Genomic DNA, 27453 nt, shown 5'->3' with positions numbered 1-27453 from the left:
GGGACTTTTCAGTATAGTATAGACAGCATAAATATTAAAATTATTTCCATCTCTGTCATGAGATATTTGACGCGCTTAATTGTTAGTTAAAATGGACTCTAGATTTCCAACCGGCTTTATTTAGCTGATTTAGGCCTAGATGAAAGGTTTTTGTTTTTAAAAACTGTTCTTTTCTTAATATTTAGACTAAAGAGTGGAGATTTAACTAATCTAAAACTTACATGTGTAAACTCAAACATGTAATTTATTCAGGACAATTTCAAGTTAATGAATTTAAAATTCGTGATAAAAAAAGATGTTTACAATAAATTATTATTAATAAAAGTTGGTGTAAAAATGTCTTAGTATTAGACTTCAATACATTTAAAGGCCTTGAAATTGAATCGCCATTTGAATGAATAAGAATACGCATATTTATTGAGTATTGAGTATAGTTAAGTGCGGCGAGCTCTCTGCTTATCGCTTAATATGCTTCACAATGTCCCAGACGTGGAAATCTAACATTTCTTCAATTTTCAATAACTTATGTTAGCCTGCATTGTTGTTTCTAACATGCTTTACTTCTGCCCTTGAGGATGTCTTACTTCTCTCTAGTGATTTCGTCTGCTTTTTTAAAAAATATTTTGTAGACGCTTAAATCACAGCGCACATTTTAATCTATAAAATGATTTTTATAAATGAAATTTAAATTTTTTGATACTGTGACCGAACCAAATAACACCGGAAAGAAAAGATTGTTTAAAAATCATCATTTGAAACTTTGGAATCATAGGAAACACAATCCATATTGGGGATCCCGTTCTCGAGTTATTAGCGAGAATACATTCAGACAAATTTTCGCTTTAATACATACAGAGATATGCATGCCTACAATTGGGTATAATATAGCCTACGTCACAGGTTGTGTTGTTCCTACTAAATTTAACCCATGAACGGCATTTTCTGCGAGCCTAACTTCAAGCCACAAATAAACAAACGAAGTGTTCGATCGTTTAAATAGCTGCTCGCCAGATTTTATTGCATTATAAAGAAAAGTTATTGAAACTAAATACAACTAAATAAACAACAACAACTAAAACAAATAACAACAACTACTAATAACAATAACTAAATAAACAACAACTAAATTCCATTCGTTTAGCATTGCGTCATATGTTGTTCCTACTAAATCGAAGTAGTTGTGTTTTTTTCATATTATACCCAATTAAAAGATTGGTTAGCATAATCTTGATTTAATTTAAGACATCATTCATAAAATTGTTATAAAGATGTGTTTTGTTCAGTTTAGAAACAATTTGTTTTTTTTATTTAAGAAATTTACACTGGAATTTTTATTTCTTACTTGCATCAGTTGGAACCTCAGTTTCTGAAGCGCAACTATTACTATCAGTTAACCTATTTAGATTATTGAAATAAAAGAAAAGTCATAAATAAAGTTTGAATTTAATTATATGCGTGAAGTTTCAATAGGGAAGGTAATGTTTTTTTATATATATTTTTCAGTTTGTTTATATTTCTTTTAGTATCACATTTATTTAGAATTAATAATTTTTTTTAATTTAAAGTAAGTTTAGAAAAAAATTTAAATCAATTGTTCCAAATGTTTTTTTTTTTTTTGCAATTTTATTAATTATTCCAAAAATAAAATTGAAAATATGAGTAATACTAAACCATCAGATTTAAAAGAAAAAATAGCGAAACATAAACCAGCCAAAGGAAAAAAAAAACTTTGGAATATATCTTATTACAGTGAATTTCCATGAAATGGAAGAATTTGTGTTTGTCGCAACATTTCAACCCACTTTATGGGGGGAAAGTAAAATCTTGTTATCTTCCATCAAATTCGTAAAGTTGCCAAAAAAAAATACCAAGTTCCGTCTAAATCCGTTAAAGAGGAATTTTAAAAGTAACGTTTTTTTAAAACAAATTTTGTTTTCACAAGCCTCCATAGTTGTAAAAATTTATTTTGCACTATTCTTATTATTCAGGAATTTAAATTATTTTCTATTTATTGTATGATTTATCAACAAGTAGGTCTTAAATTGCTATTTTTCCAAATTTTAATTTTTTTATAAGTTTATCTTTAATTAAATTTAAACAACATTTGATTTATATTCTTTATACCTTTAAAACAATGATTTGTTACAGTAAGCTACCGCATTGCATTTTAAATTATAATGATTGTTATTATCGTCTATCGTACTTGGATCGATGAATTAAAAAAATTAAAACCGCTGTCGAAAATAAAACAATTTGATTTTTACTTTTTCTTATTTATTTTTTTTGACACTTATTGTAATTGCGTAAAGAACTGTTCGAGAAGCATACCGGGAGTTTGCGTTTGCTGAGAGCTGGTGGAAAGCACATAAATTCCGGCCTTGGCGAACAAACTTTTTTTCGTAATGTTTTTTATTTTTATTTTTTATTTTTTCTCATTAGTTTTCAATTATTCTGTTTATTGTTATTTTTACTAAACTACATTTAGTTCAGAGAAAATTATTAGAAAAATAGTCATGATGATGTATTTAAAAATAAAAATCGTATTACAGTGTCCCAAATATATTAGTGACATAACAAAGATCCACCATCAAATTAGTCGGTCGATTGTTTTCTTTTTTTATCAGATCAACTCAGAAATTCTTCTGTATCTCAATTATTATCACTGTTGCTTTGCAAAATGTCTCGTTAGATAACTCCATAACAAATTAGCAATTTTTTAACGGATTTAATGGGGGGGGGGGTTAACATTCTTTTCTACGCGTCTTGCATTTGCTCGTGGCCAACTCACGATAGTCACAGTTTACCGTAGTCAAATAACATTTTCCGGTACTTATCCTTTTTGAAAGGACCACAGAAAACATATTACCTCAGTAGCTATATTAGTGTATTTAGTATTGATTAAAGCAGCACCTATAATCACTATATAGGTAGTACTAAACACAAGAATGAAATGAAAACCATCGGCATCATTAATAAATATCTTACGAATATATACGAATAATATCTCTCGAAACGAAAAAATATCTTTTCAACATTAGTTTTGTTTTTTTAGTGCAATTTCCTTATTTTCTTTATCAATGATTTTAAGTTGTTTATTTTTATAGAAATTATATTTTTATAGTTGTTTATATTTATAGTCATATAGTCCTTAGATGCTATTCACTTTGATACTCGAGCTTACTTGATATAATGAATCAAAATTATTAATTAATGGAGATTGCGCAAAAAACTTTGTTTTGCTTTTGTTCAAACAGAGATTAAACTGGCTTGTTATTATCTTTCAAATTCATAAAAATAAAAAATAAAATCGTCGACAGTTCAATTTATAACAATGGCTTTGGCTTGATTAATGAAAAAAAAAACACTTTTCAAAATGTCTCTTCAGAACTATCAGATTGAAATTTTTTTATAGATTTTTAGAATCGTGGCATAAAATTGTCCCTTGCAGCGGCTACATCAGAAACAGTTTTGAAGCTATAATACATGCACACACACAAATTCTTCGTTTTATTGTTATAGTTTTTTCCCCTCATATAACGTTATTTAAGTGCAATATTTATTATAACGTATAATTAGTATTTTTCTCTGACATTATCAAGTTTGTAATTCAATGGTTTTTATGCTTTTAGGCAAGAGAACTTGTACTTAACTAATAGTACATTCCTTATCACTTAAATAAAAACTAGAGTTAATTTACAAATATATAAATTTTATATGTCGGGAATCTTTTTTTTTCAATCTTTCTACATATAGATTAAAGTGCCCGTGAATTTTTCTAACTGATTATTAAAACTCGTTGATCTAATGGGATTGTTAGGAATGCGGCAGAATGAAGTGCAAAAGTGGGACATAAAAATTAATGAAAGTAATCAATTTTTGTTTTAAAGTAACCAATTGAAAATAACCAACGAATGTTACCTCAAATGTTACTAAGTTTAATTATAAATTCAGTTAGTCAAATCAGTGAATAGCATAATTGCTTAGTATGCTAAACATTTTTGAAATAAAAATGTTCTTTTCAGTGAAATATTATTTGTTTAAAAATTCATTATTGCATTGCCTTGTTACTATGCGCTTTTTGAAATTTTTAAGGGTTCGTTTTGGAGTGGGCAAACCCATAAGAAAATAAATTTTTTAAATTTCGGAATGGTTTGGAGGGAAAAAGTTACCGATTGTAATAAAAATAAATACGACATAAAAATTTTAAAATGGATAAATATCTTTAATTCGCACATCGTATTTAAAATTAATAAAATTTGAAAAATTTCTCATTTTTAAAATTTTTTTCAAGTTGGCTAATGTTTTGTTATAAACACGCTTCAGTTTTTTATGATTGTTTAGTACACTAGCTATCATAAATTAAGGAAAAATCACAAAAAATACCATAATTTAAAGATTTACTCATCGAATTTATTGAAACTGGTACACATCATAGTGCACAGAATTATACATAAAATGACATAAAACCCAGACAATTATGGTGCTACAGAAATTAGCATGCGTATGAAATGAATACATCAGATGTGCCAGTTTAGAATAGAAAAAGTACCTTAAGTATGGATTATGATCACCTCTAACAGCAATACAGTACGGACAGCGAATTGTGATGCTTTCAAATATGCGGTCTACCAGTTCCGTTTGGCCGGGATAGCCAGGTCGGTAGGGAGCTGGACCCATGTCCGAGAGTTCGTGGATTCGAACCTAGCCAGCCGAAGAGTGTAGTAAAGTGACTGATGTACGTTAAATCTGTCGAGTCGCATCCATGTTCCCATAACAAATCAATACATCTGGTTATACTGGATTGGAGATCGATCGTTCTCTGATTCAGGTCAAAATTACGATCTGGGGATGAATGATTGGATGCATGAATGGGTCCACCCTATAAACGGGTGTGACGTTTGGTGTGGCAGAAGTCAAATTCTTGGCCATAGATGGCTCCACTGGAAAACAAGAACAATCGCACCCCCTCTGCCTAAACAGGCATACGTCAACAACAACAACCAGTTCCGTTGGAAGTGAGATATTTTATTTTGATTTTGTTTCTGTGTTAATTTTCTATTGTTTTCGCAAAGCCACACGAATTACATAAGTACAAGAGCTTTGAATAAGTAAAAAGAAATATTTTTATGTGTAATACAGTAATTATTATTTTATTCGCATGTGCAGTAAAGTGATCATTTTATTCCACCTTTAAGAAAATAAAAGAATAACAATTTGACAATATTTAATGAAATTATTATTCTTACTTTTTGAAAATCTAGCTGCTCATAAATAATTTTTGAAGTATTAAAGAGGAATATACAATTTCTAAAATATTAATATCGATCTAATATGAATTATTGTATTTTTCTAGATTAAATGGATTAGTGAGGGCATGAAAACTTAAAACAAAATTGGAATTTGTGTATTAAAATAGAGTATAATTTTTCTGAGTATTGAAAAAATATGATATTCGTTGAAAATTTACAGCTAGTATTGTTTTAAATAAATGTACCTAATAGGAAAAAATCCTTTGGTTCATCGTGATTAATTACATCTTAAAGAATGCATTCACAAGAATGTGAGTAACATATAGTGCTTTCTTTAATGTTATATTTTCGATAAGGTTAAATCATTATTTTAACAATTGGTTCATTAAATGCATTTAAAATAATTGAGTTTACACTAATATCCTAACATCCATCTTTAACACTTTCTGCTGCAGATAAACTAAAGTAATGGCCAATCCTGCTGAAGAAATTGAAGAAAATGAAGGAGAAGAGAAGAATGTAGCACTTCCAGTATTGCTCGATTGCTTATTTTTTTTTACTTGTAAGTGGTTATGCTATTTTACATCGCGATTACGATATTAAAAAAATATGTAATTTAACGTCCGTTTTCCAAATAATTTTACGAACAAGGCCTGCTTTTCAAGCTAGATGGTAAAGTTTTGCAAATATGTAAATGCTATATAACTGTACTAAAATGTTCTTTCGAGCGTAATCCGTTTATGCACGTGGAATGACCAAAATCTACAATCAAGTTGTCCTTTTTGCTGTCGAATACCTCAACTGAAAGGTTGTAAATGATGTCATGAGAGAATGCTTTATTTTATATGTTAAAATCACGATTTCTAGTTGTATCCACATCCTGTTTTCTGAAACTCGCCAACAGCTAAAGATTGCAAAATGGCATTATGTGGATTAATTTATGAATTACGCACGCTTCGCTCGCTTCCAAGATTTTGAATAAGACTTAATATAAAATATTAATCGGCCAGACCATATATACAAATATAAAGTTTCTTTTTTCTTTTTTAACACCAATATTTATTACAGCATATTACAAAAGAGAGAAAATAACAATAGTTTTCACAAATCCTCCATAAAAATTCCACATTGATTACACGCCACAGATATAATTACACACACCTAGCTACAAAAATAATAGCAGAAACTGCATTGCAACAGAAATGATAGTGAAATTAAAAACATTTAAAACAAAGCTTAAAACAATTAAAAACAAAGCTTTTACTGACATTTATTTAAAAAAAAAAAAAACTCAATTATACATTTCGTAATTTGGAGCCATCACTGTGAGGATGTCAAATGACCGTTACCTCTTTCATATTTGATATTAATATTTTATCTCTCTTCCCGAGCACTTTTTTATTATATGTAAATAGCGTAACTTAAAATATTCACTTTTGATTTGTAATTTAATATTGATTTTTAATATTTATTGAGGAACCAAAAAGAAGAACATTTTAAAAGGTATATTAGTGAGTTCGTGAAATTCAGTATCTAGAGATGTTTTAGCTATACTATGATACTGTACTGCAATAATCGCCAAAGATGTTAAAATCAAGGGGACAAATGTTATACATAACCTAAGTACATAAAATAAGCACTAAATATTCGAACCGTAATATTGTCAATAATAACTTTAATTAAAATACTAAGCTTAGTGTCGTCAAAATGGCAACGCCAATAATGGAGATTAAAACAATTAAACTCTATTAACTCATCGGGGATAATTTATTCTCTATGGGGATAGTTTATTCCCTACCCTCCTTTAGAATTAGATGTTCTGAGTGTCACTAGCATCTTAGTCATTTAATCGTTTTTGAAATATAGTTAAACAACATTTAACAACTTTAATTTTGATTGTTTATTTATGAAAACCAAAAATGCATGAAATTCTTTATAAAAATTCAATCGGCATTATATGTTAAAACACAGTCTTATATTTTCATGCTTATGCTGGCTTTCTCCCAGTTACACCAGCTTCCACAATGGCGCCTGTTACCCTCAGCATGATACTGTTTGCATTTGTAATCGAGATTATCATTCATGATATTCAGAAAAAAAGGGCAATGAAATTTCTGAAAAAAGTACATTGTTTTTTGTAATTGTACACTTTCGAAATTAGAACATGTGCATAATATTTATGTTAGTTTTTTCAGGAATTCTTAGATAGAAGTTAATTGGGTATACTATAGCCTACGTCACAGGTTGTGTTATTCCTACTAAATTTAACCCATGAACGGCATTTTCTGCGATTCTAACTTCAAGCCACAAATAAACAAACGAAGTGTTTGATCGTTTAAATAGCTGCTCGCCAGATTTTATTGCATCATAAAGAAAAGTAATTGATATTCGATTTTTGATTAATAATTGATTTATGTGGATAGTGGCATTTATGTGGATAGTGGCATAGAATTTAGCATTGCGTCATGGTAAATGTTATTCCTACTAAGTGGAAGTAGTTGTGTTTTTTTTATATCATACCCAATTATATTATATGATAAATTCAGAGCTGAAAAAAAATTGCATATGTAAAAACTTATTTACCACATATTTGTCATTTCTTTCTTAATACTTTAACTAAAGCATGCACACAATAGCTCAATGGCTATATGCACTAAGTAGTCGCTGTATTGGGGGGGGGGNTAGGGGGGGGGGGGGAATCTCAGAATAGTCCACCTCTTGGCAACTTCTTGAAATCTCACCAAGTTGGCGTTTATTACTAGTAATCAGCGTTGCTTTTTGATTACATAAAAAAGAATTGAATTATTAAAAACTTATTATAATACTTCGCCATTTTTAATCGGTACCGCGCAAAAATATTAAAAGAAAAAATAGCGGTAATAAATGAAATAATAAAGATAAGAATTGAAATAACAGTTAAAAAATGAAATAACAACGATGATTCTAATAGCAAGAGATCAGAAGCATAAATGACGGGAAAAAAATCACCCTTTTACCTCTTTCCTAACGAAATCTAACTTTCGCTTAGGTATACATATCATATAACAACCTATCAGGTGTAAGAATTTCGGCTGTGTGATCGTGGTATGATTGGATGTTCAAAATAATCTCCCTGAAATATCTTCTGCAAACCTAATTTGGCGAGATTTCATAAACTTGATAAGCGAGATTTAAAAAAATCGCCACGGGGTAGGCTATTTTAGGTGGGGTTTGATTCTCAGTGGATGCTTAATGCCTATCTATCATCCTAAATAGTGTGGGTAATACAGATGGCCTGTGTGTAATTCTATTATGACGTTATTCTCTCAATTATGACGTTAGATCCGCAATTTTAGCGAAATGTTGATCTCGAAATTCAGTTTATGGACGGTGTCCATTTTTATTTTACTTGGGATCTTTTACGAAGCAATAGTTATTAACTAAAATTGCATTCCAGATTTAATATGGATAACAATTAATAGTATGGAGATCTATGTCAATGAAAACAGTGTTCCATAGTTTAACTAACATTTCTTTACAGGTGGTGGTATAATACCTGTACTATGGCGTAATGTGACACCAGTAAGACGAGGCTTCTTTTGCGACGACGAGGACATAATGTATCCTGCAAAACCAAGCTCCGTTACTACTGGAGTGCTTTGGGGATTTTGCGTTTCAGCTCCTTTATCTATTGTGAGTTTAAATTCTTCAGTTATATGAGCAATTTATGCTTCGTTTGAGAAATATATATATATACTATATGAAATTTAGACGACAAAGCTTATGAACCATAAAAAAATATTAAATAATGTTTTCACAAAAGAATTAGTTCATTTAATAAAATAACCCATTAAATTATTGTAAGCATTATTTTTGATTATGGTGCATTGTGATAAGGGTGCATTTTTATTTTATTTTTCTCATTTCAGACACTGCAATTACAATTTACCTAGTTACCTAACCTGCAAGTATTTCCTGCAATTACAATTTACATAACTTTACAATTTAGTTCTTCAGACTTACGCTAACTTAGGTGAAATTTATTAACTCCAATTGCTAACCGTATCACTTATAGCTTAACGAATCATTATGAATAACTAATATTTAAAGTTTCATGAACTAAATTGCAAGCTTAATGGTTAAGTTGCAAAAGCTAAGAAAAATAATAATATCTGTTAAAAATAATACTTTCTTTTAAAAAAAAATACTTTCTCTTAAAAAATTTACTTCTTTTTTTCTAACTTATCTGGATATTTGACTTAGAAAATCTGAGAGCAATAAACTAAATCGGGGAATGTGGTTCGCTAAATATGTATTGAGGAAAAAAATATAACCTAATTTTATGAGTTTCATTTTTTCGTCATGTCTTTACGAAACTTTTTTTCTCCTATTTAAAAAATTCATGTATTTACTGATTATTAAAGGTAGGAATTTTTTTTTTATTATTTCTTATTTATAACTTTAATTAGAAATAATTTGACAAGTTTACTGTTGTGAAGCAAATAAATGTTTATGTTTACTTAAAATAAGGTTATTTTAAATTGTGGCGATGGTGATGGTAGCTATCGACAATGTCAACCTACATCATGTCATCAATGTCATCTATGTAAAAGTACCCCACCATAGAATCGAGTTAACATGTCTTATATACTAATGAATTAGAATTGTATATTTGTAGTGGTAGATACGCAACAGAACTCCTCCACCAGAATTATATCCGTGATAGAATTTGATGAACGGATACCACTAGTTGATTTAATGCTGTTTTGTGAGAATCCGGGAGAGCTGTATGAAGATCACCGTACTTTTTAAGCGCTGACTGTGAGAGCTGTGTTAAGTTCACGGTAGTAGTTACTCCTGTGTTGCCTTTAGCAGTTGAGTGAATAAGTTGTACGTTATGCGTAATCGAGACTGAGTAGCAACAGCACAAGGAGGTGGATAATGTCACTGTCACAAGTAGCAAGTCAACTGTTCAATGTGGACCATCCATCGAAAAAGGCGTGTTCAGATCAAAGTGGGCGTTATTGTCCAGAAAGGAGTACTCAGATCGAAGTGGGAGTTTCTGACAAGGTAGGCGTGTTCACATCACGTATGAGGGCACCAATGTGGCAATAGTATTTATCGGCAATGTCAAACTTCATCTCTGCAAAATTAAATTCCTAGTGCACTTTAGCATCCAAATAGAGTCTTGGTGCTGATATCTAGTGTGGCAGAAACTAGACGTCCAAATTAACATGACCAACGGTATCTCACCCATTGTGGTGGTCCTGAAAGAGTGGATACCACCACTGAAGAATACACTAGGTCTGCTCATCGGCAAGACCGATTGTGCAGTTCATTGGAAATTTTAAAAAAAAAGTTATTAATAGTTATTTTTTGCTTGAAATTATTTTTGGATCAACAAGGCTTTTATCCGTATGATACTTGTAAAATCTTTGCGAACATTAAAAGTGTTTCATTAATATAATTATGATGGAATGGATATATTCCATGAATATATATGTATTATTCATACATTATGCACATTATTAATTATCAAAATTATTAATACATTTTGTACTTAGTTTTATTAAGAGTCTTGTAATATTTAAAAAAAAAAAAATGATTTGTGGTCATTTTAAATAGCATTTCTTATTTGCAGCATACTGTTATTTTTTGCTTGACACATAAAATAATTAATTTCTGTCTTTTTTGTCTAAAAATATATTTACGTTGTAGATCTGCATAACAGAAGTGGTTAGAAAATTTACAGTTAATGAACCTGAAGGGAAAAAGATATTTTTCTTTCGATTTAAAGTTCCTTACGTGATTCAGCAAATCTACATCTTCGGTGGTGTATTCCTCTACGGCCTCATCATGTCAGAGTTGGCGGCTGCTTTTATAAAATATTTAGTAGGAAGGCTTCGTCCAAACTTTCTAGATCTTTGTAAACCTAATTTCAACTGCTCTGCTGTAGAAAATCCACATTATTATGTTACCAAGTACAATTGCACCAATCCTAAGTTGCGGAATGAGAATTTCCTTCGGTAAGATCCAGTAAAATGTTTATTTATTATTATATATTTTAATTTATTATATATATTTTAATTTATTTTATAATATTTTTTTATATTTTATTATGAATAATTTCCAATAGAAGAGTTTTTAAAACAACATGACAAATCAAATACACGTTTCGTCTGAAGTTCCGTTACTCTAACGTAATTTATAGAGTAAAGGTGAACTCGTATAAATTTGTGCCTGGTTGATTGTTAAAGTTATCCGTTACCTTTGGATAAAACTATTCTTAATCTTTTGATTAAATTATTTTTAATCTTTGTTAAATTTATGGTTAATCTTTGCTTCTTTTAGACACAAAGATTTAAAATCTACAAACCGTCAAAGTTTCAAAAGTACAAGCAGCGAAAAAAGTATGGTTAAAACTAGAAAATGGTATAATTTACTGTGTTCCTTGATCTACGGGAACACCTAAAACATGAAGTTTGCAGGAGAGTTTTGGTATTTTAGTAAAATTAACAATAAATATGGTTTTGCAGTAAGTGTAGTTTCGCAGTATGTAAAATTTGGTAAATATGACTAAACTAAACATATTTAACAGGATGCCTTTAGAGCAATGCATTCAAACCATTTATTCGAATGAATGTATAACTCAGTTTTGTACTTTTTAACTACATGCGTGGGAGGAATTATAATTTTGATTAACCGCTACCAAATGAATTTTTAAAATATCAAATGGTTTAAATACCACATATTCTGATTTTTTCCAACCTAAATTATGTTTTCATTTATTTATTTATTTTTTACCTTAGAGTCTTGTAATTTAATCTGAAATATTTCTCCGTATATGGATGATATTTATTTTTTTATCTGCTTATTACAGAATTTTGTATTCGTGCTGTAAGTAATATCCTTCAACTGCGAACGCTTTTAATTAACTTAATTTATTACTTATTTATTACTTCATTGTTATTATTATTACTTATGAATTATTTATTTATACGATATATTTTTTAGCTTTTTCTTTGATGTCTCTATATTTTTTGAACTTATTTTATCAGTTCTATTTACTTGCAGATTATAAGCACTAAATAAAAATTATTATTATTNGTATATTTCATACAGTTCAGTATTATATCGTCTTCTCCAGGAATTATTTATTTTTATCCCACCAAGGATGGCCCTCAAAACTTTTCTCTTTTGCAAAACTTTTAGGCCTGCAAATTTAAACCTCATTTGTCTTGTTTAAATATCTATCTATCTATCTATCAATCTCTCTCTTTCTCTTTATATATATATATAAAGAGAAAGAGAGAGATAAACAAAATTTCCCGAAAAGTAACTTTTAAATGTATTTATTAAAAATGTTTTTCCTCCGTTTCTTATTTTGTGTACAGTGCCTGAAAATAAAAATAAAACATGAAAAATGTAAATAAAATAAAGAAATAAAAACGAAATGCCCTGAATAACTTGCGATTTATTGATCGGATTTTTCCATAATAGGACTCAAATTTAATTTTTAAAAACTGTAATTTCAAATATTCTATTTTAACTACTATGCTTTAAATACGCTTATTGAATTACGCCAGTATATCGGTCCAAAGTTTAATGTTAATTATAATTTAAGTTTACTGTTAGTTATATTCCTGGGGTATTTCTCCCCATGATGAAATTTTTTTAAGCGAATCAAAAAAAATTTTTAATATTATTTCATGCAACGATAAATCCTCGCAAACTTTTAATATTATATTATTATTTTTAATTTTTTCATTTACTAAAAATCGAAAAGAAAGTATTTTAAATGGAAAGAAAAATTTGAATTAAAAAGTGAAGGTACATGTTCTACAACATTTGAAAGAACATAATTTTATAAGGAAAAATGCAAAATTTGACCGCAATCGGTTGAATACTTCCTGAGGAATCGAATGATTTTCGGGAACAATTCGAATGATTTCGTTGAAATTTTGTACTTTGCCTTATTATAATGGATTATTTAAAAGAATACTAAAATTTTTATATCTTACAATTTAAAATTTTTTCGTGTATTATTAAAAATAAGTGTTAAATAATTATTGCAAATTACTTTTTGCATAGAATTATCTTTGCATGGTACATGGTACCTTTTGAAGGAAAATTTTATAATTATTTGCAAAATTTTTTTAATTCGCTTAAAAAATTCGCTTTGTCGATGTAGGGGGGAAAACGCAAAAAAGTATAATTGACGTTAAGGGATTCAAACTTTGCACCACAGAGCTGACAGAAGCTTTGGGATTATATTTAAAAGATTGCGGCTCCTTCTTTCGAATTCTAATGCTAACGGATTAATTAAAAAATGTGTATTTATTCAGAATAAGCACTTTTTTGTTTGATTTCGTAACTTAAAATATCACTATCACTAATTAATATAAAGTCAGCCCTATATAAAGCATATATAAAGTCAGCCCTTTAAACATTTAAGATTTGTAAAGTATACAAATTTAAGAGAAGTCCTAATACACGAAGTTCCAAGGACTAGATAAAAAGTTATTCAGGGTATCCCTTTTCTTTGCACATTGTACATATTAAAACTAGTCTACCATTTTTCTCCTATTGAGTTTTACGAATTCGCGAAACTGAATTATTATCGTTTTTCCTTTTTTTTCTTACATTTTAATATTTACTATAAATGCAAACTGTTTCTTTTAATTCATAACGTAGCTATCGTGTGCAACATTTATAAGCACATAAAAATTGATTTCTGTATTATGTTTTTCAATTGTATTCTAAAAATATTTTGTTTCATTTTTTAGAATGTCTTTTCCATCTGGTCACTCAGCTCTTGTAAATTTTGCAATGCTCTATACCGTGGCAAGTATTGACAGTGCATTATTTTAATTAAAAAGAATAATAATTTTCAAAGTCAACCACCAAATGCATTTCCTCTGTTTAAAAACAACTTTTGCAACAGGTTTGAAATTTTGTCCCCGAAAAATATGAGCCATAAGGTAGAAGTGGCCACAAGGTAGAAAATATGGTATTCAAAAATATATTCAATCATAATTATGATTTTCGTTTATTCGAGAATAATTCATTACAATTGAATATAATTTTTTATAATTTATAATTAAAGAAATATTTCTCGTTTAATTGTGTAACAATGAGATATTAAATAAATAAATTTAGTGGCCTTGGTGAGTGAAAAATTGGAAGGAAAATTCATAAAGACGACTTTTATTGCTAAAACTGTTAAATATACTGTTTAACCAATTTATTAATACCAAAAATTAAATATAAACTTCAATAGTTGGGATGATGAACTTTATATAGCTGCAAATATCTTTTAAGAAATTTACATTTACCTAATTTGTTATCACATGTAGAGGTAATATCATGTAGCAAATATACTAAGTACGCCATGTTATAGTAGTTCACAGTAATTTCATTCCGCACATTAATGGCGCAATCTGTGGGGAATTTCTGATATGGGTGAATTTGTAAAGAGTTGTAGAGAATCGCAGTTTTACTCTACCGAGTCACCTGTCGGCTATTTTCTGTACTAATTTTTGTCAAAGATTATATGATACCATGGGGGAAACTTATTACGGCAAATTCTGCTTTACCTCCATTAGTATTTTAAAATTCAAAGTTAGAAGAAAGGAGAGTTCAGGCAAACCTTAAGTAAACCAGGAAATTTCAAATGGAGAAAAAATGTTTTTAATGTTAAAATGCAATATATATATATATATATGTGTGTGTGTGTGTGTGTGTGTGGATGGGCGGGTGGGTGGTGGATTAAAAAACTGAGAGGATTGCTTTCCCGCTGAGTAATCCGTAATTTGTCAATTCATAATTTCATCAGTTCACAATTTGTTTTCTTCTAGATAGTTTGAAAAAAATCTGCGTTTGAGGACGATGCTTCATAGTTTACTCAAGGGTTAACTGAACTCACTTTCCTTTTAGCATTAAATGTTAAAATACCAATGAAGGTGAACCAGTGTTTGCCACAAACTGTTTCCCCCTCGATACAGTTTATTTTTAAGATCCGAGCATGCTGTTCAAATTTCATGCCATCGAAAGAGTTTTTTCTTTAATCACTCCTCGTTTATTTTGACATAAATGCATTATTAGTAATTGTTAATGACTTAAAATGTTATAAATAATATTTTTTTTCAGTTTTATCTTGCCAAAAAAGTAACGTTCAGCAGATACAGTGTCTTGGCAAAGCCATTATTATTAGGAATGTTGCTGATGCCATCAGGATACGTATCTTTTTCCAGAGTCTCTGATAACTGGCATCACTGGGATGATATCTTGGCTGGTTTCTTAATTGCATTTTTTATTTGTATATACTGCGTGAGTATATTTGTTATTCATTTAATGTAGTGAAATTCTAAATTAAAAAGATTAAATAAGTTTTACAGTTATAGTCATAGAGTTTGGTTCATAATGAGTCCTTAAAATGCCAAAGATTCAAACGAATAATCTTAATATCTGTTATGGATCATTCTGTAGAATTTTGTTTATATGGATTCAAATATAAATAGACGATGACCAATTTTACGTTGTTTTTTTAGAAATTCGGGTCTTTAAATAATTCTTGTAAGTAATAAAAATGTGTTTCACACAGGTTATCATATTTCTTTAAACTGCAGTAACTGCAACAATTCCAATTTATGTACTGGTAAATAACTTCAGCTAGTGTTTGTATCCAGTTTGTAGAATCTCTAGTCTAACAACTAGTCCTTTTTTCGAGTAGAAACACTCGAATTGTAAAGTAACTTGACAGTTAGTAAGAACTGCACACGTCATAGGAAGGGAATTTTGACGAAAGTTTGTTGATGGTCGAAACGTCTGCGGACTCTGTCTGGTTATTTAAGATATTTTTATTGAAATTCTTTCCCCCATTTAGAAATTTTTATATTTTTATTCATGTTTAATTCAAATATCACAATGAAACTTATTCTAAAATTGGAAATGAAAAGAAGAAAATTGGCGTGAAAAATACACTTTTAATTGGTTGAATGTCTCTTCAAATAAGTTTCTAAAAATCGAATTTTTTATGTGTTTGCTAGTAATAGAAACTTAAACTTAGACAATTTTGTTTCAATTGCCTTTTCTAAAAGAAATAAAGTGTGTAAAATTTTAGGATGATTTTTTTTCTTTATTTCAGATATTTTGTATGACTGATTTGTATGTTAAGAAAAAACCTGCTCATCCCAATATGGATAACATTCGTTATGTGATTCCGCATGTTCATGAGCAAACACGTAAAACTGCTCCTGTATAGCTTGTTTATTGGATTTGATGAATTACCTTAGACCAAAAAAAATTTCATTTTTTAATGTGAAAAATTCATTTTTATACCTTTTTTCAAAATTTATTTTTTAAAAATAAAGTTGTACTGTTGTTTTTCTATTAGTATTCCTTTTCTTAGGTTTTTATTTATTTTGATTATTTAAGGATATTTAAATAATCACAAGTTATTTATGACTGTGTTCCAATATGTTTCCAATTCCTGAATTAACTTCATAAGAAAAGTTGAAAATGCGGTGAAATAATATCATTGTTTTTAACTGCAAATATATAATATAAATTTGTGGTATTTTTTTCCTTGTTTAGAAGTGTTTTTTTATATATATCGAGAAATTAACAAGAAATTGTAAAAGGAATTGACTGAATGAAATAAATTGGCAATTATATTTAAAATATTGGAAAAGGTGGAACTTACGATTCGAATTATACATTTCTTTAAACATGCGTTTCATAATTTCCTATAATCTACTGTGTTCAACGAAGACCAGTTTGATTTCAAATTTAAATATCTTGAAGAAAGGATGGTAAAAAAATGAACCAAACAGCATCGTTAATATTAATATTATACTGAAGTTAGGAATGTAGTAACAAAAGTTGCCGAAAGGGTGCACTGTAAGATTAAATCGCAGTATGAAATTTCTACTTACTGTGATTCGATGAAATTTTGAATGGAATTTGTTGTGATTCCAACAACTGTTTTTATATATTTCTTCACTTCAAGAAGCATTTGTTCTCCCTTCATTCTATCTGTGTAGTGTACAGCAATCTGATAGCAACTTTTGTCATTTAATTCCAAATTAAAGGATAAAATTTTCTTCACCAATAAACGTTTCGTTTGTTTGATTCTTCTATTCCTTGTTTTCGAACTATTTATTTTTTAACTTAAGGTTTTCTTCATTGGGCATCTCGTTTAAAGCTTTAGTCGAAATTTACTGCTGTTTCCCAGAAGTATTTTTTCTGTTTTATTGGTAGCTAACAATTAAACATGCCTCAGATAAGTTGGTGAATGGCATCCAAATGATCCCCCTCACCTACCATCTTCATACCTAAAGGTATCAGGAAAATTTTCGAATGTTTATACTCGACTTTCCCGTTCATGCTACGAGTATCACTAAAAGTTATTATCATCTGGAGAAAAAAACCAAACTTTTAAGAACATAAAAGGATTCAAAATGAAATCTAATCAAACTAACTGAAGGGTTTTAAAATGAAAAGTTTATCTAAAACTAAGAGACAGTCTCTTGAATAAATAATAAATAAACTTAGCAAATAATAAACTAAAATAATTAAACTAAATTAACAAATTAATTTTATAGCTGAAATCAGCTTATTATTAGTATATAATATATATAATATTTGAATTGCTATTTTTTAAGAGCATTTTATCCTCACTAAAGCACATCTCTCACTTTTCATGGAGGATTGACATTCTGAAAAAGTGATGTGACCATTTTATTAGAAATAATATAAAATGTTTTTAAAAACTAATCAAGAAACATTTAGTCTTAACCAATTTATCCAGGGCATAAAGTTGCCTGCAGAATTAGCTGCCTAATTTTGAAGATAGATTTCTTTAAGAACTATACTTGCTCAAGAGAATATTATTTTTGACATGTCAAATTTGGGGAACTAATTTGCGAAGTACGATTCCATCAAACTTGTGGAACTAATATTCAAAGTACGATTCCAATGCAAAATATAAAATTAGATTTCAATAAATAATTTGGGGTTTCATCTGTTAATGCTACGAAAATATTACGTTTAACCTCAAAGTACATTATTTTGCAGAATGCTTGAAAAAAATTAAGTTCAACATCAAAGTACTCTACACTATTTCATTGAAAGTTATTAGTAAAAACTGCTTATAAATCAAGAAAATACATTAAAAAATCGTGAAGTGAATTTCTAAACTATGCTTTCTTAGTGAAACGTGTAGCATTATTCCAGTAAAAAAATCGTCTTTCCTCTGCTTATGCTAGAAAAAGTAAAAAGTAGTTCCGCAGCATTTGTACTATTTTACAGCATAAAATTCGTGAAATATGTGATTATTTATGGAAATATGGTGTTTATGGAAAGATGTTTACGCATTCAGAGTTACAAGCGAAATTGATTTTATATATTTGCACGCACAAACAAATAGAATTTTGCAATGTAAAATTGTGTAGGCATTTTCTAAATTTTTTCATGCAACTTAAACTTATAACTATGTTTCCAAAAACAAGTTTGGACTATGACAAACAAATTTGACTTACAATTCTAAGAAAAATCAAGCTCAGCCTCTGATTATTTGGATGATTTAATTCACGATTGCCTCGCATTGCGAGCGATTATTTTTAAAATCTTTCTCAAACGGGTACTGATGAAAACGATGGTACATTGTAGTGAAATAACTCTGGGTTTCTTAACTATTTTTTAAGTATTATTTAGTCAGTATTTAACTCTTATATCTTTATATTTAGTGCATAACTTTGTTTCTAAATAAAAATATTACAATAGCTAAGTTCAAAAGGTTACAAGTAAATAATGAAGTTTTCAGATAATGTTTTGAAAGTTTAGAGTGTTAAAAGAAGAATTATAGTTGAAAAATAGATGTATTTTTAAAAAAAAAAATTATTTTAAACAAAAACTCTATATTTGATATTTGGGTAATTTTTCCACCAACTTTGTTTTTACGAAGTAATGAATACGTAAAAATGTTCAAAAGATAATTTTTTTAAACTGTAAAAGAGCTTTTAGAACAAATACAAAAATTCGTTTCTTCTCTAAGTAAATAATTGTCATACTTGCTTTTAAAAAAAGTTCTATTGTTCCTTTTACAACTTTAGTTTTAATTTCTATTTTTTTTTTGACAAAGACAGATCGAGTAGTAGAAAAATATTTTAAAAAGAATTTTAATGGATGGACAGTAGAAAAAGGGCTTAGTTTTTCGTAAATTTTATTTACAATTCCTTGATTCTAAAATCAAAATAGCTGGGAATAAAAATGTTGATAAATATAATCCATTAAGAATGCTTTCAGGGATGTATACAAAAATTAGTACAGAATACTTTAATTTGAAATTATTAAACATTCACCATAATAATCATTAATTAGACTTTTTTTCTGTTATGTCTTTTTTTTGTTCCGGAGAAAATAATTTTATGCAATATGTAAAAAATGCCTACGTTGAAAAACTTAATGAGTTAATCAACTATTATTACCATTGAAATATATTCTAGTTTTTCCATTATCTTTTATCTTTTTTTAACATTAAATTAGCATTATTACAATTTTATAAAATTATAACAGCTGCAACAATTTGAAAACATATTTGTTTATTCATAATCTCAATTAGTATTTCTGTTTAAACTCTAAATGTATATTATTTTAATATATTTTAATATTCTTTTTGATTCATTATCTTTGTATATTTTCTTCCTTTCTTCTTTATTCTTCTTTATGCTGTTAATATTTCTTATACAGCATGCTTAGAAGACATTTGTTACAAAGTTTATTCAATTTATCATAATGTTCTGAGAGTAACATTGGAGTAAGAATTCGCTTTGGTCGCAAACTTGGTCGAATAAATCTCAAGCTGTACTTTTTGAAGGCATTCAAGTTAAATATAAAAAAAGTTCACAACTTTAATTTGTTTCCTGTTGTTGAAAAAATAAAGTGCCTTAAGACATCTTGAAATTCTGTCAGATTTTATTGGATGCCTTATTGCTGAAAGGATAAAAAGTAGCAGTAGAAATGGTACTTGTAAAATTTAATGTAAAAATAATTATGTTTTAGCCTATGTTGCAATAGACATACATTAAACATTAGCGACGGTCTGAAATTCATTCCTAACGATGATCCAATCATAATAATGGCGCATGCGCACATTACGCTGTGATAAGCTAGATGGGAGGACAGATAAATTCTTTGAAAATGGTGGTAGTAAATTCTTATCCTCCGCATCATACTCGCCTGTCGCCAAATCATACACAGACTTTGTTCCATCTCTGAAATAATCCACGGCATTAAAGTTGATTCCGAACCAGTCAGATATAATCAGAGAAGTTAGTCCGGTGAGACACTCGGCTGTAAACATAGGTCATCAAACCTTGGTTAAGACTACGTCCGCTGGACTGTAAATATGGAACTTAAATGAAATAAAGAAATGCACAGTGTACAAAATGGAAAACATAACGTGTTAATATCTTTGGATCTGTGAGATAATCTTAATGGCTTGAGTAATGGTTTTAATATTTTGAGTAAATTTGGGTAGATGATATCGCTCATGGGTTGCAATAGTGGCACAACTCAAACACGCGTTTTGGACAAAGAACAGGTGCAAATACGAGATGAAAATACACATTCTTTCAGCAGCAATACTAGCACAACCCACAATTCAACTTGAAGGTAATCTTCGTTTAAGCACACTAAAGCATTTCTTATGCATTTTGCTTAGCAATGAAAACTTTAAGCCCACTTATCTCAAAACTTGATGTTTTGAGTTGTGCCGCTATTGCAGCCCATGAGCGATATCGTGGGCTGCAAAATAAGACTTGAAAGCACCTTATCATTTAGCGATTCGTCTTTTTTCGAGAGGATTAGGATTTTTGACCTTTACATGTTGAGTAGTCTCCGTATAGAACAGGGGTTTCCAACTTACATGAGGCCGGGGGCCACAATTAAAAACACAAATCAAATGGCGGGCCGCAACTTTATCAACATTTTATGTAGGACTCTTTCATGTTTGAAGGAATATTAAATATTACAGTCAGTCTTTCACCAAGTTGTACAAAACAAAAGTATTGAGTTACAAATTAAAATAAGAAGAATATTTTTAAAAATATTTAATTGTTATTAATAATATTTAAAAAAATAATAAATAAATAATAAAAATTTGGGCTACAATAACTGTAATGTGCACCAATGTATTGAACAATTAAAGTGCAACAGATATCGAATTGTTAAGATATAAAACTTTAAAAAGTTTGGTATTAAAACTCACATAGTAGCATACAAAATATTCAATAAGAAAATTGAGGCTTGTCTGCTGCAACCATCAGTGAATAGATATTTACATTTTAAATTTACAAATGTGTGCGTAAATATTTTCGTTCAAAATGAGTAGTTTCAAAAAGTTAAATTGGAGAATTTCTTCGAAAAAATTTCTGATACGCACATGCTAAATTATATTCACAAAATACAAAAAATTGAAATAAAAAAGAGCAACAAACACGATTATTTTTGTATTTGAATTAAATATTTTCTTGGATGCAAAACCTGAGAAATAAATTTCTTTGCACCGTTGGTATGTTAAATTTCACAGAAACGAAGAGATTAGTTTTTTATTAGCGAGAAAAGTATTTTAAACTCATATAGATTTTTTACGAAAATTGTCCGCAAAAAAATAACAACTAATATATTTTAGTTCGCGGACCACAAAAAAAAGGCTTCGCGGGCCGGATGCGGCCTCCGGGCCGCCAGTTGGAAACCCCTGGTGTAGAAAATGGGAACCCAATAATTTAATAATTTAGAAAGGACAGATCGTATGTTTGGGCATTTGTCAATTGATTTTCCTCTCAATTCGCTATATCTCTAAAACCATTGGAAAATAAAAAAAAGAAAGAAAAAAAAATTTAAAAAAAGCACAAAACTATAAGACTTATGTACCTAAAAATAACCATGCATATTTTTTAAACTAACGTTTAATGTTTTTCAGTACTTATTTAAAAAATGGTCGAAAATTTTTCGAATTGTAAGACACACTTCACTTTAACGATGTTAATTTAAATATCAAAACAAAAAATTTCCCTAAAACAATTTCACTGGTTCCGTTATCTCTTGGATAGATTAAAAACTAATATTTTTTTTTGAATAAATGAGTTTGAAAATGGTTAACAAAAACTTTAGAGGACCATATTCTCAACATATTACCTGCATTAACTATCTAAACTATATTTTCCAGATTGCGAGTTCACTCAAATTTTTAGGGTCAAAAAGCTATTTTTGCTAAAAAAAAAACATATTTACTCATAAAAAGTAAGTTTTTGTATATGATTTCATAAATTATATCTTCTGCAGAAATTAATTATTATATTTAATTTTAACTCGTGAACTGTTACATACGTAAAAATCTGATTACTGGAAAAAAAGTTATCAAAATATTCTATTTTTTCTATTTTCTATTAAGGAGGCATAAAAGCATAAAAATTTTACTATTTTGGAACATAGCCTATTCGGCTGTAAGCAAACGTACTATTGTTTATATAGAATTTAAGAAGTACATTTTTATCATATTTTAAGCAATTGTTTAAGAAACAGTCATTTTTTTGTTGCAATATACAATTTTTGACGTTTGAAGTATACATATTTGACAGGCTTTCCTTCAGGCAGGAAAAGAAAATTTTGAAATAGAATTATCTAGTTAGAAAACGCTGATTAAATGTGAATGAGAAAAATAAGGGATTTTGCCTTTACTTTAATACTTTTTTCAAGAAAAAACAATGCATGATGGCAGCTTCAAACTTGGATCGAGACAGGAAAGTCATTTCTAGTTCTTTTCAGTTTTTGACATCTTACAGGATTTTAAAAAAAGAATCAATCGTTTAGGACAAAAAAAAAGAGTTATTGACTTAGTGTCTTCTGGAAAAGTTAAGCTTCTGAAGTTTACAAATCACGATTTGCTTTCTGATTCGAATTCTGAAATTTATTTGTTTCAGATTCAATCGTTTCTTTTCTGTCTCGATGCTTGTCTTTGGCACGAAGCACCTTTCGCAATGATATTCAGTTCGAGTGATATTACATTTCTGCATGTTAGTGACAGAATATTTTTTCAGAAAATGAATAAATTTATTTTATATTAATTCAACCATTTATAATTTATTGTGAGCGTCAAAATAAATTCTTTGCTTATTAAAAATGGAATTTCTTTCGAAGGAGTGTATTTTTTTAAACTTTAATTATCTTTTGAAGCTTAATAACAAACAATTTAAAAGTAGTTTGGTGGAAAAAATAATCATTTACAGGAAAGAGAAAAGAAACAATTCAGGATCTTTAAAATATTTGATACAGCTCAATTCATAAAAATCTTCGAAATAAAATGACAAACCTATGTACACTTGTTACATGTGCTTGGTCAAGTGCGAAAGGATAATGACTGAACGCCTCTAAGTAAGAAAATATGATGAATTGATTCTAAGATGATTATAGATCTATTCAAGCAAAATTTATTTAATTATTTATCGTAACACATGTTTATTTTCAAATCTTTATCTGCATATAAAATGAAAATTGGCAACTTAGCATTTGCTGTTGTTAATATAACAGTTAATAAATATAAAATAGATGTATAAGAAATATAATATAAAGGAAATAAATATAAAGCTTAATTAACTAAAGCTATAAAGCTATAACGTTAAGTAAATGTAAAAGTCAAGATGACTAGAAAGACAATTTGTTACAAATGTCTCTGAAAGAAATTTATACAGTTTTATTCTATATTCTGATATATAAAGAAATAACTTTTTTTTTACAGAAATAATACAACAACATTAAAATAATGCTTACAATGGGGTAGAATAAAGGATTAGATATACTATATAAATGTAAATATAAAACATTCACTAGTACGAAATCCTGATAGTTATATTTATAGAGTAGAGATCAATATTATAATATCCTCTGCAAAAGAAGGACGTCAGAAATCATTAACTTTATTTATCTGTATTTGCTCTGCTCTTATAGATGTGGCCACTTCGATCAAAATGCATTTCCTTTCTTTTCTTACGACATTTTTCTTAGTATTTTCCTCTACAACAGAAGAACTAAAACAAAACACATGATTGATAAAGATTGATCTCTAGATAGAACAGGAGAAATTCTATATGACACTAGTTAGACATGTCTAGGAATACTAGACACAGGAGAATGTTTTAAGAGAATATCCTGTTAAAAATAATTACACTGTCAGTTATTTCTTGGAAAAAGGTTAAATAGGAATTTATTTAAATGTTATTTTACCATATTCAACTAAAACAGTCACACTATTATAAATATGATGGCACTCAAATAGTTAACTGATAGAAAAACTATTTATTTTCTGCTTTTACTCAATATGCTTAAGCAACTCGAATTTTATCGCACCAATTAGGCCCATTTAAAGAAACCTAGTTCCATGTACATATTATAACCAAGAAGGCAAATCTGTCATGACCGACAGAACAGGAGAACCATACTAATTGTAAACGGTTTCTAAACCTTAAAGTGAAAAATATTCTTTACTGTACCCTTTACGGTTAATTGGATGGACATACTGTTGTCAGTTACTTTACCATAATTTTAGAATGGACTTTCTAACAGTGTATTATAAACTGTTGAGTTGTTTATACATCAAATGTGAACTATAAGGTATAAGTTATAGCGAGTTAAACTTGAGAGTTGAAGGCAATATAGTGATAAGCAATATTTGTTTGTAAGAAAACCTCTTCATATCAGGTAAACATCAGTATAGTTTACTGGTATATTTATGACAAGTTTCTAGAATTTTCAACAGCACACTTCGTAGAAACTTCGTATTGCTTACATAAAAATGTTTTTCACCAAAATATGTCCTTTTTAAAAAGCTTATTATTATTCATCATTTAATAAATTGTATAATATTTGTTAGCTTTTTCTTTACTTTGCTCTAATTTATTTTTACATATTTTGAGACTAACAAATATATAAACAAAATCTTCAAACTTGTTGCAAACGGAATGTTTGATATTGTCCCAAATTATTCAAATTCTTGGATTTAATATTAAACTTTAGAAACAAATAACTAAAAAAATATTTTGCTTGGTATTAATGGAAAATTACATTGAAAAAAACTATATCAAAAATTTGATGTGTTTTATGTTTATTATCATTTCGTTTTTTCTACTATAAACTTAAATCAAAGAATGAATTTACTATTATGCTTCATACAATTTAGTTTAAACTTTCTATAACTTAGTTTGATTTAATGTTTCACGTTAATTCCTTAATTTAAAATTTGTATTGAGTAATATTTAAAGAGAGAAATACTTTCTATGTTTATTTAATCGAATACATTATCCCCACAACAAAATAAGAACAAAAATTAATTTGTTGTTTAGTATGAGTAAGCGACAAATTATCGCAAAATATTTGTCAAAGTTCTATCCTATTATAATTGCTCTTGAAACATTTTCCTGTTTTATTGATTAGTTGCTAAAATGTGTGAGTCAAAAGTAGAGAATAAATATTTTCCATCTGCTCAGAAATGGTTCAGAAAAGTAGATAATAGAATTTCTAATTTTCGTAGAAAGTGTATACTTTAGCTTTAGAATAACGTAACTATTTTAGAGGCAAAGAAAATTATGCATTGTGAAAATAGTTTGAGAAATTTACGTGGATTTATTTTACTAAAAGTGTTTCCTCAGTATATCCTGTTTTATTGATTAGTTAATAAAATATATGAATCAAAAGTCGAGAATAAATATATTCCATCTGCTTAGAAATCGTTCAGGAAAGTAGAGAATAGAATTTCTAATTTAAGTAGAGAGTGTACACTTTGACCTTAGAATAATGTAACTATTTTGGAGGCAAGGAAATTTACAAATAGTTATGGAAATTCTGGTCGATTTGTCAAAGTAAAGATGGTTTCTAAAATTCTTGGTGTATTAGAAAAGATTGATTTCATAAGTATTTGTTTTACGGTTTTTGAATATTCTGAGAATCTATTGTATAAATGGAATAATGAGAAAAGAAATTCTTCGTTGTAAATTTAAATAACAATTTAATTTGATATCTATGATCACAATATGTAAACATTGGGGGAATTGGAGACAAAACTGTTCGAATATTCATAAATTTACAAATTTGCAATCAACTTCTGTTGGCAAAAGACTTAATAAATTAACTGTGAAACTAGTTTCGGATTCCCAAGAAATGTCTTTACAAATCTGCAAATATATTAACTATAAATGCCTTAAAACTTATTTTTCGGTATGATAAAATGAAATAAAAATATCCCTGATTAGTTTAATTTAAATTTATTATTTTATGATTTTCATATTCATAGTTTACTTTTATTTCTGTACTAAATAATAATATATTGCATTTTAATCACATCGAACGCAGATATGGGATTATGGTGAATTGTACTTTTTAGACTCAAGTTATTGCAAACTTATATAAGATTGAAACATTCAAAACCCGAAATTTAACCACAGAGATTTTCATTCCCAATTAAATGTAATATTCTCAATTAAATATAATAAAAACCCACTAAATATAAGTTTATTTGTTGTTCTTATTTTAGCCGAAATATTATAAAATTTCTAAGTACATTTTAAATTATTCCATGTTTAACGTTTTATAACAATACAGTAATGTTTTATTACTATCGAAATAGCTTATAGGGAAAAGAGACTTAAACTATTTGCAATATTATAAGTCGAGTTATAGAAAGGGTAATAAATCTTGCTTATTTATGGTTTTTGAGAAACCTTTGTCTTACTTGCTTTATATTTATTATGAGCTATCTGTTCATTTTCTGTAATCTAGACGAGTTTTTGTCTACACTGTAAAAAATTCAAGACCAATTTGGGGCAAAACGTATTGACACTCTAGGTATATCGTCTGTGTATCATCTGTAATCCATTTAGTGATGTCATAGAAAATACTACTGTAAAAATTACAAAAAAATCATATTCTTTGTTCCGATAATTTTTATAGTAAAAATAGATTTCACGATAAAAAGTACTAGTACGTACACGATAAAAGTAAAAGTAAAAGTACTACTACGTACACGATAAAAGTAAAGGTAAAAGTACTAGTAGATTACACGATAAAAGTACGATAAAACGTTTGGAAAATTCTGATTTTCAACTTCTTAATGAAACTGCGACACATTATTGATTTACCAATGTTTCGAGAGTTTGCTTTTTTTTTACCCTCC

The 27453-nt window shown here is 28.4% G+C and overlaps 1 protein-coding gene across 1 annotated transcript; it reads left to right on the top strand.

Moving 5' to 3' along the window:
• Positions 1 to 1294: 1294 nt before the first annotated feature.
• Positions 1295 to 16571, top strand: LOC107439322 (putative phosphatidate phosphatase). Its single transcript, XM_016051877.3, has 7 exons — positions 1295 to 1475; positions 5705 to 5811; positions 8770 to 8921; positions 10947 to 11254; positions 14015 to 14072; positions 15378 to 15557; positions 16375 to 16571. The coding sequence occupies exons 2-7, from the start codon at positions 5718 to 5720 to the stop codon at positions 16489 to 16491; spliced, it is 909 nt and encodes a 302-aa protein (XP_015907363.1). The 5' UTR covers positions 1295 to 1475; positions 5705 to 5717; the 3' UTR covers positions 16492 to 16571.
• Positions 16572 to 27453: the final 10882 nt, after the last annotated feature.

Source organism: Parasteatoda tepidariorum, chromosome 7 (assembly GCF_043381705.1).
Source record: "Parasteatoda tepidariorum isolate YZ-2023 chromosome 7, CAS_Ptep_4.0, whole genome shotgun sequence".
Lineage (NCBI taxonomy): Eukaryota > Metazoa > Arthropoda > Arachnida > Araneae > Theridiidae > Parasteatoda > Parasteatoda tepidariorum.
The sequence above is the reverse complement of the archived record's forward strand: the minus strand, read 5'-3'. Positions and strand labels throughout refer to the sequence as shown.

Excerpts from the sequence above, each read along its gene's own strand:
- LOC107439322 (XM_016051877.3), top strand. The coding sequence starts at position 5,718 with ATGGCCAATCCTGCTGAAGAAATTGAAGAAAATGAAGGAGAAGAGAAG. Across the intron at positions 5,812-8,769 it reads TTGCTTATTTTTTTTTACTT|GTGGTGGTATAATACCTGTA; the intron begins GTAAGTGGTTAT and ends ATTTCTTTACAG. Across the intron at positions 8,922-10,946 it reads TTTCAGCTCCTTTATCTATT|ATCTGCATAACAGAAGTGGT; the intron begins GTGAGTTTAAAT and ends TTTACGTTGTAG.